Source organism: Vulpes lagopus, chromosome 18 (genome assembly GCF_018345385.1).
Source record: "Vulpes lagopus strain Blue_001 chromosome 18, ASM1834538v1, whole genome shotgun sequence".
NCBI classification, from domain to species: domain Eukaryota; kingdom Metazoa; phylum Chordata; class Mammalia; order Carnivora; family Canidae; genus Vulpes; species Vulpes lagopus.
Window position 1 is genome coordinate 6,077,822 of NC_054841.1, and position 13,843 is coordinate 6,091,664.

The following is a 13,843-nucleotide window of genomic DNA, read 5'->3' on the forward strand; positions in this document are numbered from 1 at the left end:
GGGCGGTTTCCTTAAATACTTGATTATGGAGCCATGATTTTCAGAGCTTATCTGGGAGAACTGGGGCCTGGGGTGAAGACGTGTTCTTCCTTCACTTGTGCTGGCTCCTTTTCTTCAAGCTACACAGGTAGTGCGAGTTGTTCTCATGTCACTTGGGACAGATAGTGTGTAGACGGGACTGTTGGGGAAGACCTTCCCCCTAAACCTGAGCCAGCACCCAGTCAGGAAGGTCCTCGTTCCTGGAGGCAGGTTTTTGGCAAGTTCACCCTTTTGGGGGAGGGAGGGACAACTTCTGGCTTCTGGGCTTTCTTTCTAGGTCTTGACCAAGGCTCCTACCATGTGAAATCAGAGCTCAGAAATCATTAAGCTCTGGGGGACTGACAAGTGTCCTTGGTGCAACCAGCCACCCCATAGCTCCTGGCCATCTGGATTTGTACTTTCTGGTTGTTTTTGCCTCTCAGGAATTCCCTGAGAATTTTTTAATAGCTCAGCTATTTAGAAATTTATTATTTTTAAAAAAGATGTTATATATTTATTCATGAGAGACTCAGAGAGGCAGAGACATAGGTAGAGGGAGAAGCAAGGCTCCCTGTGGGGAGCCTTTTGTGGGACTTGATCCCAGGATCCAGGATCACACCCCGAGCCAAAGGCTAACACTCAACCACCGAACCACTTAGGTGCTCTATTTAGAAATTTAAAATAAATTCTATGCAGGTGTGTACCAAAGGGCTCTCAGAGTATTCGACTCACTGTATCTTCAGAAACAGAAGTCTCCTTGCAAAAATTAATGCCTTCCCCTCCCTCAGGTCTGTTTCTATGGTTTCTAGCATGCTGCGTTAAAAAAAAAAAAAAAAAAAAAAGCAGCATGCTTCACTGACTGAGTGCATGGTGGGGATGATTGTGATTAAGCTCCTTAATCACAGAAAAGAAAGCCGTGGCCCTGAAGAGAACTGGCTTGTTTTACTACTTAACAAGTCAGTAACAGAGGTGAGATGCCTCCCCCACATTACCCTTCCTAAGAGAAATCAAAGTCTAAGATGATTCTCTGAATCATCAAAAGAAATGGAATTATACTTTAGTTTTTTAAATTCATAGAGTAGGAAAGATACATAGCTAAAGGAGATTCGGCTATAAAAATCTGACTTCTAGAACAAAACACTAAAGAAACAGAAAAGTACCGAAGTCATAACTGTCCTTTGAGAACACATGTCCAAGTAAGGCAACATTCAAAGCAGAGTCCAAAAAAAAGAACAGCAACAAAAAAAAGAACTAGCTTTAAATTATCATTATATACAAAAAGTTTATTTTAGAAATCACATATCTTTAAAAAATAACATAGAAGTTATAAGCTCTTATCCTGACTTTGTATTTGCCGTTGGAAAGTCAGGGTGGTGCATGTTAATCACATGCTGATGCCAAGTCCAATATGCCAATATTCCTGGCATCCAAAATATTAATGCAATTTAAAAAAAAGTCTGTTTTGGAAACTCAAAAGTATCTTGATCTTGTAAGTAGGAGTCCTGAAACTATACATGGACTGCTGAGACTATTCCAGAAACTGGAAAAAGAAGGCATCATTATTTAAATTCATGAACAGTTAAAAAGACCCAGCAGAACTTAAATTGGTAATGCAATGGGGTCACTCTAGTGAATGTGCTGGAGCAGAACGCAGAAATGGTCAATCTCTGCTGTAGTTTCATAGGAAAGCAAAAGAAACATCAGACAAAGAAGTGAGTTTTGGTTGGTAATTCTATGGAACTGGTTATTCTTGTTCCTATTCAGTAGGTTCCTTGTAATCTTACAAAAGCAGCACCCACAGATGGCCAAGTTCAAATACTGGACAATCAGGACACAAAATAAAAATAAACCCAAACTCACTATATAGACCAAAAAATACAGCTCTTTGGAAATCTGAACTAAAATTCTGATTTAACACATTAAGATCCTTAAAATGGTTTCACAGACCGAAGAGTTGAAATGATCCTTAAGGAAGACTAATGCAGAATTTTTATGCAGTAAACTTCAGAAGATTTTAAAGTTCCTAGAACATAAAACAATTACTTTAATCTATTTATTATTTTTATCAAATGACCCTAGATTATAATTTCAGGTACTCCTACCCAGATCATGAAGTATTTGTATTTGGGGATAAATATATAGACCAAAGTCTTTTAGAGTGGAGCTGAGGGTTCCCTGACCTAGCTTGAGCTGAATCCAGAGACATAGCGTCACTTTCTAAAAAGTTTTAAGAGAAAGAAAACTAAACCTGTCAGTTTGTTAATTGCAAAAATCTTCCAAGAACATAGTTGCCATGTGCATCCACCATGAGTAGTTACGATCCAGGCTGAAGAAAAATGAAAAATGAGATTTAAAATGAACTAACAACCAAGTCAGTCAATATGAATCACTTGTGAAACAAGCGACACCCGAAGAGTGGCAACAGGTTCACCTAATTTTGGTTAGATTGGACAGACCTACAATTAGGTTTCCATCAACTGGTCATAATCTTATCAGAAATATTTACTGAAGATAAGCACTGCAGGCAATGAGAGGAGAGGTGGGAGGTATGATGAAAGATCTATCTCCTATAAATCTTCAGGAAAATCTGGCCACTAATTTCATTGAAGTGAAAAAGGTGTAACAGTAAAGTTGGAAATCCGAGCTTTATTATCAGAATGATGTCATTTCAGGAGAGAACTGCTGGATTCTCTAAATTGTATTTAATATGGCACAAGACTCTTGATTCTCAGAGCTGTATGCCTATTTATCCGTCAAAATGTACTCTGCAAGGAGATATATACACAAAGAGGGTGTAGAACAGGCATAAAAGCTGACAAAACCACCAGATGACAATTCCTCATGACAGATCCACTTGAGATCTAGAAAGCACTTTAATACTCTATCCTTCTTCAAATGATCGAGAGATTCAAGAGAAATGGCAAGTCTTATATTTACAAAACCGATGAAAATCACACTGTAATAATCAGTGAATGCAGAACAACCGCATAGATCTGCGTTTCCAACTTTTCCCACCATGATTCTACATCAAGGTAAAAAAAGATCCTTTTGTACAAATCCAAGAAGGATGGAGAGGTGGCAGCACAACTGCCAGATGGTGCAGTGACTTACTACCGAAGCTGGTGATGGGACACGGGGGCAGGAGGGGCATAGTCCTCAAGGAAAGAACCGGATATAACAAAGGTGGGCTAGTCCGTGGTTGATCGCCGGTACCAAAACCGGGCTCGGAAGTCATCACTGCACGTCATGAAGCCGGGGTTGGTGGGCGAATGCACTATGCAGCGCACGATGTTGTTGTGGCCTAGGGAGAGCAGGTTTCGGCGCTCGGCTGTGCGAGAGTCCCAGCAGCAGAGACTGATGGTCCTCTCGTCCGGCAGCAGCACGTAGTCCTCTGTGTGGTTGAACACGGCCTGCGTCCGGTGTACCTGCCGCCCGCTCAAGCCAGCACCTGCAGAGATGAGAGGTTAAGGGTCTGAATGCTGGGCCCAGCTGTCCCGTTTACACTTTAGATCCTCAGACTGCTCTGCTTAATTATCCTGTCAATGTCAAAAGGGCATTTTATTTATTTATTTTTTAAAAAATTTTATTTTATCTATTCATGACAGACACACACAGAGAGAGAGAGAGAGAGAGAGAGAGAGGCAGAGACACAGGCAGAGGGAGAAGCAGGCCCCATGCAGGGAGCCTGATGTGGGACCCGATCCTGGGTCTCCAGGATCACACCCCAGGCTGAAGGCGGTGCCAAACCACTGGGCCGTCAGGGCTGCCCTCAAGAGGGCATTTTATTTTATTTTATTTTTTTTAAAAGGACATTCTAAAATTGAATACATGTCTTGTGCAATGTGGGACACTCCCAAGAAGTATGCAACAGAAAATCACCCCTGGCCCACCACCTCAGGCAACTGTTAATGCTCGGATGTATTTCTAGGAATAAAAATATTTTAAAAAACTAAACAGGGCACCTGGGTGGCTTAGTCAGTTGAGCATGTCTTCAGTTCAGGTCATGATTCTGGGGTCCTGGGATCCAGCCCTGTGTTGGGCTCCCTGCTCAGCGGGGAGCCTGCTTCTCCCGCTGCCTCTGCCTCTCTCGCTCTCAAATAAGTAAATACAATGACAAAAAAAGCCCCCAAACCAAACAAACAAGCAAACAAAATTGGTGTCATATTATAGGTTTTTTCTGTCATTGTTTAAATCAACTCTTTGTTGTTCATTTCTCCATGTTTTTTTCTGGCTGTAAAATGCATCACTGTTTGGAAGCACTATTACTAGTTAATAATTCTTTCTTCTGCTAGGCATTTAGTTTGTATCTGATCACAAATAACACTGTGACAAAGTCTTTACCCAGAACACACTATATCCTCAAGATTAAATTCCTAGAACAGAATTGCTGGCAAGCATGAACATCTGCTCTCCAAAAGGAAGCTTTAGGCTTTTTATAGGACCATGAAAACACAGATTGTTTAGAATACTATATAAAAGTATAAAAATAAAAACTGCCTGACAGTTTTACCCCGAGTCAGGACTTTGTTGAATACCCTTTCTCAATACCTCTGTATGTTGTCTATCATTTGTAAAGCAGAGCATACATCATATGCTTTTATTCAACAGTCTGTAGTAGAGATCCATAAAGATGGAATATGGTTTATTGGATAAAAATACAGTGTTGGTGTTAGATCTGGATTTGACACTTATTAGTGATGTGAACAGAGACCAATTACACAGTTCCTTTACACCTTTTCTTTTCTATGGGGGATAATTATGGCACCTACCCACAAGATGGCTACAAGATCAGCATAAGGTGTAACACACATACAGTCTTACAGTGGGAGTATTTATTTCTAAAGCTTGTATACCGTGAAAAGGATGAGGAACAATTTACTCAATGCTTTCTGGTGGATATTCCTTTTTTTTTTTTTTTTTTGAAGATTTTATTTATTTATTCAGGAGAGCCACAGAGAGGCAGAGACATTGGCAGAGGGAGAAGCAGGCTCCCTGCAGGGAGCCCAATGTGGGACTCGATCCCGGGACCTCGGGATCATGACCTGTGCCAAAGATAGACACTCAATCACTGAGCTGCCCAGGTGCCCCTCTGGTGGATATTTCTGTTGTCTCTACCTTTCCCCTACTCTACACAATGTTGGGATAGACATTTTTCTATGTGGGCATGTGCATGTTTGCCAAGTTTTTTTAGGCTGAATTTCTAAGAGTGCACACAGTGGGTCCAGAATATAGACATACACTGAAAATCTTGATACGGGATACCAACCTGCCCTTTAGAAATATTTTACCAGTTGACACTCCTAACAATAAAATATGTAATTTCCTAAAATAGTGAGCAACACAAGATAAAATCAATCTTTTAAATTCCTAGTCTGATGACTACAAAAAGACACTTGCGTTTTCATTTCTTAGGTTTACAGTACCTACCGGGGGTCACCTAGCTCCCCTTGAGCTCACTCACCACTGTCTAACATGTGTCCACTTTACATGCTAGAAATGTTGTTTCCCTAGTTTAAGGTTTTAATTTTTAGTGTTTTATATATGTTTATATATACATATATATTATTTACTTATGAGGGACAGAGAGAGAGAGAGGCAGAGACACAGGTAGAGGGAGAAGCAGGCTCCCTGCAGGGAGCCCAATGTGGGACTCGATCCTGGTTCTTTGGGATCACACCCTGAGCCAAAGGCAGACACTCAACCGCTGAGCCACCCAGGCGTCCCAGAATTAATTTTTAACACTGAAATTTCTAATGCTTGATAGCTTTTCCTTGTCTTTATTTCAAGAACCCTCTGAATTCTAACTAAACATTAAAACTGGAAATTCAGATCTAAACACACTAACATGGTATCTTAACCTGTGAATTAGAAAATCAGGGAATTTGCATACAAATTCAGTATAATCTCACTTTAAAATCAAATCCCAATTCTCCATCCAAAACAAACCAGTCACAGAGAAGCATGAAACAACCTAATGCTCACAAGACAAAACAAATATAATAAATCTTGTGAGAATCTAGTGTGCACCCTTCTGGATGCATCACAGACAATGGTCGTTACTTCTGAAGATGGAGGAGGCTTTCCCACTTTTACTCTGATCATTTTTGTATCTTCTTTTTGCAATAAGCACACAGTCCTTGAACAGTAAGAATTAGATAAATTCTTCAAAATAGCTCCATACAAAAATGTTTCAAGAAAGTTACCAAGAATTATGATAAAAATGATTCTTCCCAGGACTTGTTAGTTACCAATCTATAATGTCAGAAGCCAGGCAGATGGAAGGCAGGAATGGAACTCTGGTTACGAGGAGATAAATCTGAGGGGGTTATGCTGCACCCTAGCGGTGCAGATGTCTCAGTCTTTGCCTCTTCACTTTTCTTCTCTAAGATGCTAATTACCACCTCAGCTGAGCCCTTACAATGGTATTGCTTTCAGTGTTCTGGTTCTGGTGATTTTAGCGTATGACACAAACATCTCACAACAGAGGAAACTAGCTTTAGTTTCCTGGAGGATTTCTTTTTTTTTTTTTTTTTTTACCAACAACAGCCTTTGCAGCTCCAAGGAACATAGAACGAGATACAATACTTTAACAACACTCATTGTCAAGTGACTAGCCCAGCTACCTGCACTCTCTTAGGAATAGGCCAGGATCTTCCTCTCAGCCTTCTTTCCATAGGGCATATTATTTACTAAGACGCACCAACTCAAGTTTTTCTCTAGACTGCTCTTATGTCCATGGGAAAATGGCAGACCATTGGTCTACAGATGGACCACCAGAGGCTCAAATGTTACTCACATGGAATCGGATCTAGTTTAAGCAGTAATGTATGGAGAATAAAGTTATGAAACTATTGTGATTCTATTTCCAGCTCTTCTTCTTACAAACTGCAGCCTTGGCTAAACTCCAAGCCTTGTTGTTGTGTTTTTTTTTTTTAATTTAAAAGAGGGAATAATATCTGCCTTGCTCAAAGTATACTTACTGTGTGGCTTTTGTGAGGATTTAAGAGTTCAGGAAACCATAAAATGCTATAGAAATGTCAAGTAATAGCAATTTCTCGCATACCTGTGTATCTGACCAGTGTTCGTCCTGTCGATATCTCCCAAAGTTTAGCTACAGAGTCTTTTCCACTGGAGAGAATGTATTTAGAATTTTTGGAGAAAATGGCAGAACAAACTTCAGCACCATCATGGGCTTTCTCAAAAGTTGTGATGCATCGGTTTGAAACACCATCCCATAACTTGATGCAGCCATCCTTGCTACCAGTTACATACATATTGGCACTAGGATTGTAATTCACGGAGCATATAGCATCGGTATGTTGATCTTGAGGGTTGCAAGAGACAAAACACTGAAACGTGTTGATATCATAAAGCCGAAGAGTAGGATGCTGAGTCCCAACAAGTATAAAGTCTCCGGAAGGATGAAAAGAGATGGAGCGTAACATCTCAGCTTCCTGTTAGGACAGAGACATTAACGTTAAGTGACCAACTAGTGAGCAATTAAATCCAGAGGAAATGTGGAAAGTATTTGGTTGATGGAAAGAATACATAAAACAATGGCCAGTCATTACACCAATGTATAAGGAGGAACAATGAACTTTCCAGGGTACGTGAAAGTATCACCTGAACAGATTTCACAAACAATATACCAGTGACATTATTTATTCCAAAAACTGCAGAAGCGAGCTTCAGTATTTGCAAATGAGCACTGGTTGAACTCAGAATGGAATATTATTAGGCTATGTAGGATATAGATTCACACATGAATGAACTACGATAGATATAACTTGTAGACACAAACACCTTTTTCAATTTGTCCTAGGTCTCCAAACACTGAGTAAAAAACTAAGTTAAATCATTAAAAGGTGGAAGCCACTATCAAAACATTAGTATTTCTGAACTGCGTATTCAAGATATGGTACCAAATGTCACTTTTCCAGGATACATAGGATAGTTTCAGCTGAATAATCTGATTCCCATTAAATCATACTTTAGCGAAGTTGGTTGTCTTTAAATAGGGATCTTTAAAGAGCGATAAAGATTCTGAACCCTTGTTGCATAAATCGTGGCCAGCCAGCAGTCCTGACTGGCCAGAAGAAGTGGGCATATGACAGCATATGAACCATGTATCAGTGCAATCTGATTCCTGTGCCACCTGTGGGCAGGTGTCCTTGTGAACTCATTTTAAAGCATGATCGCTGAGACTGCTTTAGAAAAAAGAATAGTCACACAGTAATAGCTCTTTGTTTTTAAGAAGACAATGTAAAACTCCTTTCCAAACATCCCTAACCTGAATATATTTGAAGGCTCTTTTTGCTGATGGTTTGGAATAATCAAATAATTTAAGAGTATAATCCCTTGAACCAGAGGCAAGGATCTGTTCTGTTGGGTGGAAAGCGAGACATGTGACTTCATCCACGTGGTCATAAAGCGTTCGAATCACTGGGTGGTTTTCCATGTTCTGTTGTGCCGTCTCATTCATCATGACCTAGACCAATGGGAAAAGACATGCTCAAAATGTAAAATCTGTCTGACTCAAAGTATCCAACTATGCTGAGTTAACTCCGGTCTAAAGTAGTCTTTCATTCTCCCCGCAAACAACAACAGGCAGATAGTACATGTTCCCGTGATTTTTACCTCTATTGGCATGGCACTTTTGGCCAACATTCTTTCTGTGTCGAGTATCTTTATGGAAGCATCGGCAGATCCAGTAGCTATTAACTGCCCGTCTCTACTGTAGGTAGCGACACGGCACGGTCCTTTATGGGATGTGACATAGCATGTTTCATACTCTGAAGCCTCTGGGGACATAGTTTGGACATCGGCATCAAATTCCAGGTCAATTCCTGTGCCTGGGGCAACGGTATCTGAACGACCAATTGCATACTGAACTGCAGTATCATCATTTTCCATTCCTGAGGGAATAAAAATTAAGCGCATGAAAAAAATGTTATTTTAAAAAGCCAAGACAAAATTCTGGATCCGAACTGGGAAGGAGGGACGCCTGGGTGGCTCAGCGGTTGAGTGTCTGTCTGCCATCAGCTCAGGGTGTGATCCCCGGGGTCCGGGACAGAGTCCTGCATCAGGCTCTCTCTCCGGAGCTTGCTTCTCCCTCTGCCTATGTCTCTGTCTCTCTCCTCTTTCATGAATAAATATATTAAAAAAATAAAAACAGAAAAAACTGGGAAGGATGTTTGCCAATATCAACTTTCTCTTTCTTGGAGCTGACACTTAGCAATTCACAAAATTACGTGTGTCAACCTGGAAGCATGCACTGTGACACTGTAGGAGAGTCAGCTCCCTTGATTTTTGTCTCCACAATTTTCTACTTTAATCACAACTACATAAACTTAAAAGCAGTTCTGTAGTTAAGCTGTCCATTTTTTCCCATTCTGTATTTTAGTATGTTTTAGTGCTGAGATCTGTTAGTAGCAGCTTTGAAGCCCATTAAGTCAGATACATTGTTAATATCAATGCTAGTGAAACATACTTGAAAGAATGTTGATATTTAAATAAAGTTTCTCAAGTAAATGCCTTTTAGGTTTAAAAATAACTTCACATACCAGGTAAACAGTATGTTTATTAGTATAAAAAACTAGGAATACAGATGAACACAAAATAATGACTTCTCATTAGATTATCCAGAGATGATTACTGCGAACATGGAGGAAAGAATTCTTCTGGACCTTTTTCCATGCACAGTTGTTACAATTCTTAAAACAAAAATAGAACCACACCATAGGATATGTTGTAACTTACTGGTTCATTTACTCAGTCAGAACAAACACCTGGCCAATGTAAGGTTTATATACATCATGTTGTTGGACCCAATATGATAGATACAAGAACATTAACAACGGATTCCTTATTGTTGGGTATTTCAGTTGTATTCATTTTATTTCCTCAAATTTGAGCACAAATTCTCAAAATTGGCATTACTAAGTCAAAGCGTAGAATAGAAACATGTTGGTAATTCTTATTTTATTGAGTGTTTTCTACAACCCAGGCAAGCACCAGGATATATTGTTGAACAAGACAAGATCTTGATCTTTATTGAGCTTGCTGTCTTTTGGGGGGAGGTGCAGACTGTGTGGGAAACAACTTCATACAATGAAGAAAATTTTATCATGAGTCTATCACGAAGGAAATGGCACTGTTGTTTTAGAATACCTGGGTAAGTATGGGGAAGATAGTGGGTTATTTTAGAAAAGGTGAGGAGGACTCTAAAATGCCATTTGAGTCGAAATCTGAAGTCAATAATACAATGAAAGAACAGTTCAGACAATTCTCATAAACAGCCTGAGGCCAGAGCCAGCTCAAAATCTTCATAATCTGGGGTTTGCTTCCTCCTTCAGTATCTAGCATTGTACTTGACACATACTAGGCATTAAAACTAAACAAAAATAATCTTGAAAAATTCTGATTGTGAAAACATCTGGAACTTGCCATGGAATCAATGAATCTGCATTTAAAACTACCTAGTTTGATGAGATGTAGGAGCTGCTCCGAGGGTGCACAAACAGACTGAGGCTTGATTTCATTGATGAGGCCATTAGCAATGCTGATGTAGCCATCATACAGCAGCTGGCTAATGATCAGCTTGTAGAGCTGCTGGCGATCTTTCAAGCCCACTTTGGTTCTGTACATCTTGGAAAAGAGGAAGACAATTTCCTTGCCACCTGCAAGATGAGAAAACAGGGATGGTGAAGGGCAGAGGCACTAGTAAGTCACAGAGGCAACACAACAATCTGGTCAGACTCGTGGGGTGTAAATCCCAGCTCTACTACTTGCATTATCTTTGGTCAGTGACCTTCTTCATTTGAGATCAGCTGTTAAGCAAGTTAGCCAAGGTCGAATAAGACGGTGAGTGCAGGGCATTGAGCACTGTGGCACACAAATATCATTCAAATCATGTTAGTGAGTATTTACAGAACTTTTCATCAACTTTTCTTCTCTGTCAAACAACTTACCTGCCATTTTTATTCTATATTGCTATCTCAGAATGTTCTATTTCTCGTATGATAAGACAGCAACTGGTTTTTGCAATAGGTAAGACAGCTGCTATTGTTGAGTATTTAGACACTATTGTTTCCATCAGCTGAGCTGTATGTTTACTGATGTCAGTTATGTTCATTCTTTAAATGTGTTTTAAGGTATTTTGTTAAATTACACAATTTGATAGTAAATAACAACACGAGAGCACAAAAGCCACTATGCTATGAAAACTAAACCAAGTTGAGTGCTTTGGAAAGATTCGAAGATGAATTGCTTAATAAAATGGTGGCAAGTTAAGATATGGCCAAAACAATAATTAAAAAATGAAAAAAGGGATCCCTGGGTGGTGCAGCGGTTTGGCGCCTGCCTTTGGCCCAGGGCACGATCCTGGAGACCCGGGATCGAATCCCACATCGGGCTCCCGGTGCATGGAGCCTGCTTCTCCCTCTGCCTATGTCTCTGCCTCTCTCTCTTTCTCTCTCTGTGACTATCATAAATAAAAATAAACCTTAAAAAAAAATGAAAAAAAAGGGGGGGTGTGAAAATCTCAAAGACTGTGTCCTTAGATCGGTTCTCAAGTGCTTAAATTCTCTCTTAGACAGTAAAATGAAACCTGTAGATGATGGTTTCCAGTCTATGCAAAAAAAATAACTCCAATTGGTGGATAGGATGGGATAATGTGACTTTCAAAAATCAATGTCTGGGGCAGCCCTGGTAGTTTAGTGGTTTAGCGCCACCTTCAGCCCAGGGCCTGATCCTGGAGACCTGGGATCGAGTCCCACATCCGGCTCCCTGCATGGAGCCTCCTTCTTCCTCTGCCTGTCTCTGCCTCTCTCTCTCTCTCTCTCTCTCTCTCTCTATGTGTGTCTCTCATGAATAAATAAAATCTTAAAAAAAAAATCAATGTCTGTATATATATATATATGTTTGGAAGACCACAGGAGCCTGGGGAACAGTAATAAAGAAAAGAAATAGCAGGCAGACAAGAAACTGAAAGTCAGAGTATAGGGGAGAGAGGAATACCAGAAAAGAGAGGAGCGAGCAGTAACAGCAGCGCTGCCTGGATTGCTGTACTTTACAGGGAAAGATTTTGGGAGGCGGGGAGGACGACAGGAAAGGGGTGGGGAACCATGTGTTCTAACCCCCTCCAGGGAGGAACTGAAGCTACTGATTGTAAGAAGAGCCAACATTTACTAAGTGTTCAGCATGTTTTATCTCACTTAGTCCTCAAACCGCCCTGCAGGCAAGGCCCTGCAATCTGGTTCACAGAGAAGGGAAAATCACTTTCCAAGGTCCCAGCAGTGCCTGGAGAAACCAGGGCTGCCATGCGGACTGTGCTGTCCCTGATGAGATGACTACCTGGATCTGCCCCTTAAAAACTCCGTGTCAAACCAGCTAGACTTCCGGGGACCTTCAGCGTAGCGTGTTGACACACGCCGCCTAAGCAGCTAATCCGCATCACCCCGTTTGATTCTCATCCATCCTATCTAGAGACAGGCAACCTCAAAAGCCCGGAGAGGCTGAATTAATTAATTAACCCAGGCCCAAGGAGCTTGTCGACGGCACAGCCTGCGTCCTCAGGCGGGCTCTCGGGCCCGGAGCTGGCCTCCTGCCTGCGCTGCGCTGCGCCGCGCCGCCGGGTGTCAACGACAGCAGCTAACGCGTACGGGGCGCTCGCCGGACTCCGAGCCAAGCACTCGACAAACCTTAGCTCGCTGAACGAAGCCACCCAAAGTGTACTGAAGCACGTGCAGGAGCAGCTGTATGTACATCTATGCTTGCGCAGAACTCTAGGACACACAGAGAGAGAGAGAGAGAGAGAGAGAGAGAGAGAAAGATGAAACCGGCAGGGACCAAGGTTTAGGAAACTGGAAATAAAATATGCGGCGGAGCGACTCGTGGGGGGGGGGGGCCGCCAGGACGGCCCGCGGCTGAGCCCGGAACTCATCCACGATCCTCTCCCGTCTCTGCACGCGTGCCGGGAGCATCACGGGCTGTAAGGGAGATGGAGACAGAGAACCAGGGACGGGCCCCGCCTCCCAGGCCTCCCAGGCCTCCCAGGAGGTCCGCTCGCTGGGCTAGGAAGGGCCTCATCACCCCCCTCCACCCCCCCCCAAGTGCAAGTGAGGACGCCGAGGCCCGAGCAACCGTCCACACGGAGCTGCACGGGGGCCCGGGCGGGAAGGCACACGCCACCATCCCGCCGCAGGAGCGAGCGAAGGCCGGGGCGACCGCGGGAAGCGCAGGCGCTGTGCAGGCCCAGCCTGGCCGCTCAGGGCGCATGCCAGCCACCCCGCTCGCCATCGGGCCTCCCGCCGCGCTCGTCTTCCCTGTGCTCCCCTAACGACCCCAGCGGACCGCACCAGCCGTTCTCCATGCATCCCACGCCCCCAGTACCCGCTAGTCCGGCTCTCTCGGGCTCCCGCTTTCTCCCCAGAAAAATGGAGGCGCCAATTCTGCACCATCGATCGCTCGGAGCGCAGGACCGCACGCTCACTGCGCACGCGCGCAGGGCGATGCGCCGAGCGCTGCGCTGTCGATCGCCCCCACCCCCCCCTCCCACCCCGCCCCAACACGCCCCGCCACTCCCTCCTGCCCTTCTCGCCATCTTACTTACTGGCGCGTTCGAGTGGTTCGTTAACCTCCTCCGACTTGGCCTCTTGCGCGGCGACGCTGGTTGACGCTGAGGAAATGCTGTCTGGCCGACAAGCCCCGGATTCCGGAGAGCACCACGGGCGCTAGAACTGCCAAAGTCTGGCGGGCCGTTGGCTCCACCACTTCCGGGGCCTTACCGGGGAGGGAGGGGCGGGGGAGGCAGTGCGCCTGCGCG

The 13,843-nt window shown here is 43.1% G+C and overlaps 1 protein-coding gene across 4 annotated transcripts; it reads right to left on the bottom strand.

The window, feature by feature from the left end:
- Nucleotides 1-1,280: 1,280 nt before the first annotated feature.
- On the bottom strand, nucleotides 1,281-13,780 carry CSTF1 (cleavage stimulation factor subunit 1). Of its 4 annotated transcripts, none has more exons than XM_041733187.1 (7): nucleotides 13,631-13,780; nucleotides 12,720-12,803; nucleotides 10,497-10,697; nucleotides 8,656-8,933; nucleotides 8,309-8,506; nucleotides 7,082-7,472; nucleotides 1,281-3,466 (listed from the first exon to the last, which is right to left on the bottom strand). In XM_041733187.1, exons 3-7 carry the CDS (start codon nucleotides 10,663-10,665, stop codon nucleotides 3,207-3,209), a joined length of 1,296 nt encoding a protein of 431 aa, XP_041589121.1. In that variant the 5' UTR covers nucleotides 10,666-10,697; nucleotides 12,720-12,803; nucleotides 13,631-13,780; the 3' UTR covers nucleotides 1,281-3,206. The 4 variants fall into 4 exon arrangements, with proteins under 4 accessions (XP_041589121.1, XP_041589119.1, XP_041589122.1 ...); XM_041733185.1 differs by lacking the exon at nucleotides 13,631-13,780 and adding an exon at nucleotides 13,411-13,511; XM_041733188.1 differs by lacking the exon at nucleotides 12,720-12,803 and having other exon boundaries at nucleotides 13,631-13,763.
- Nucleotides 13,781-13,843: the final 63 nt, after the last annotated feature.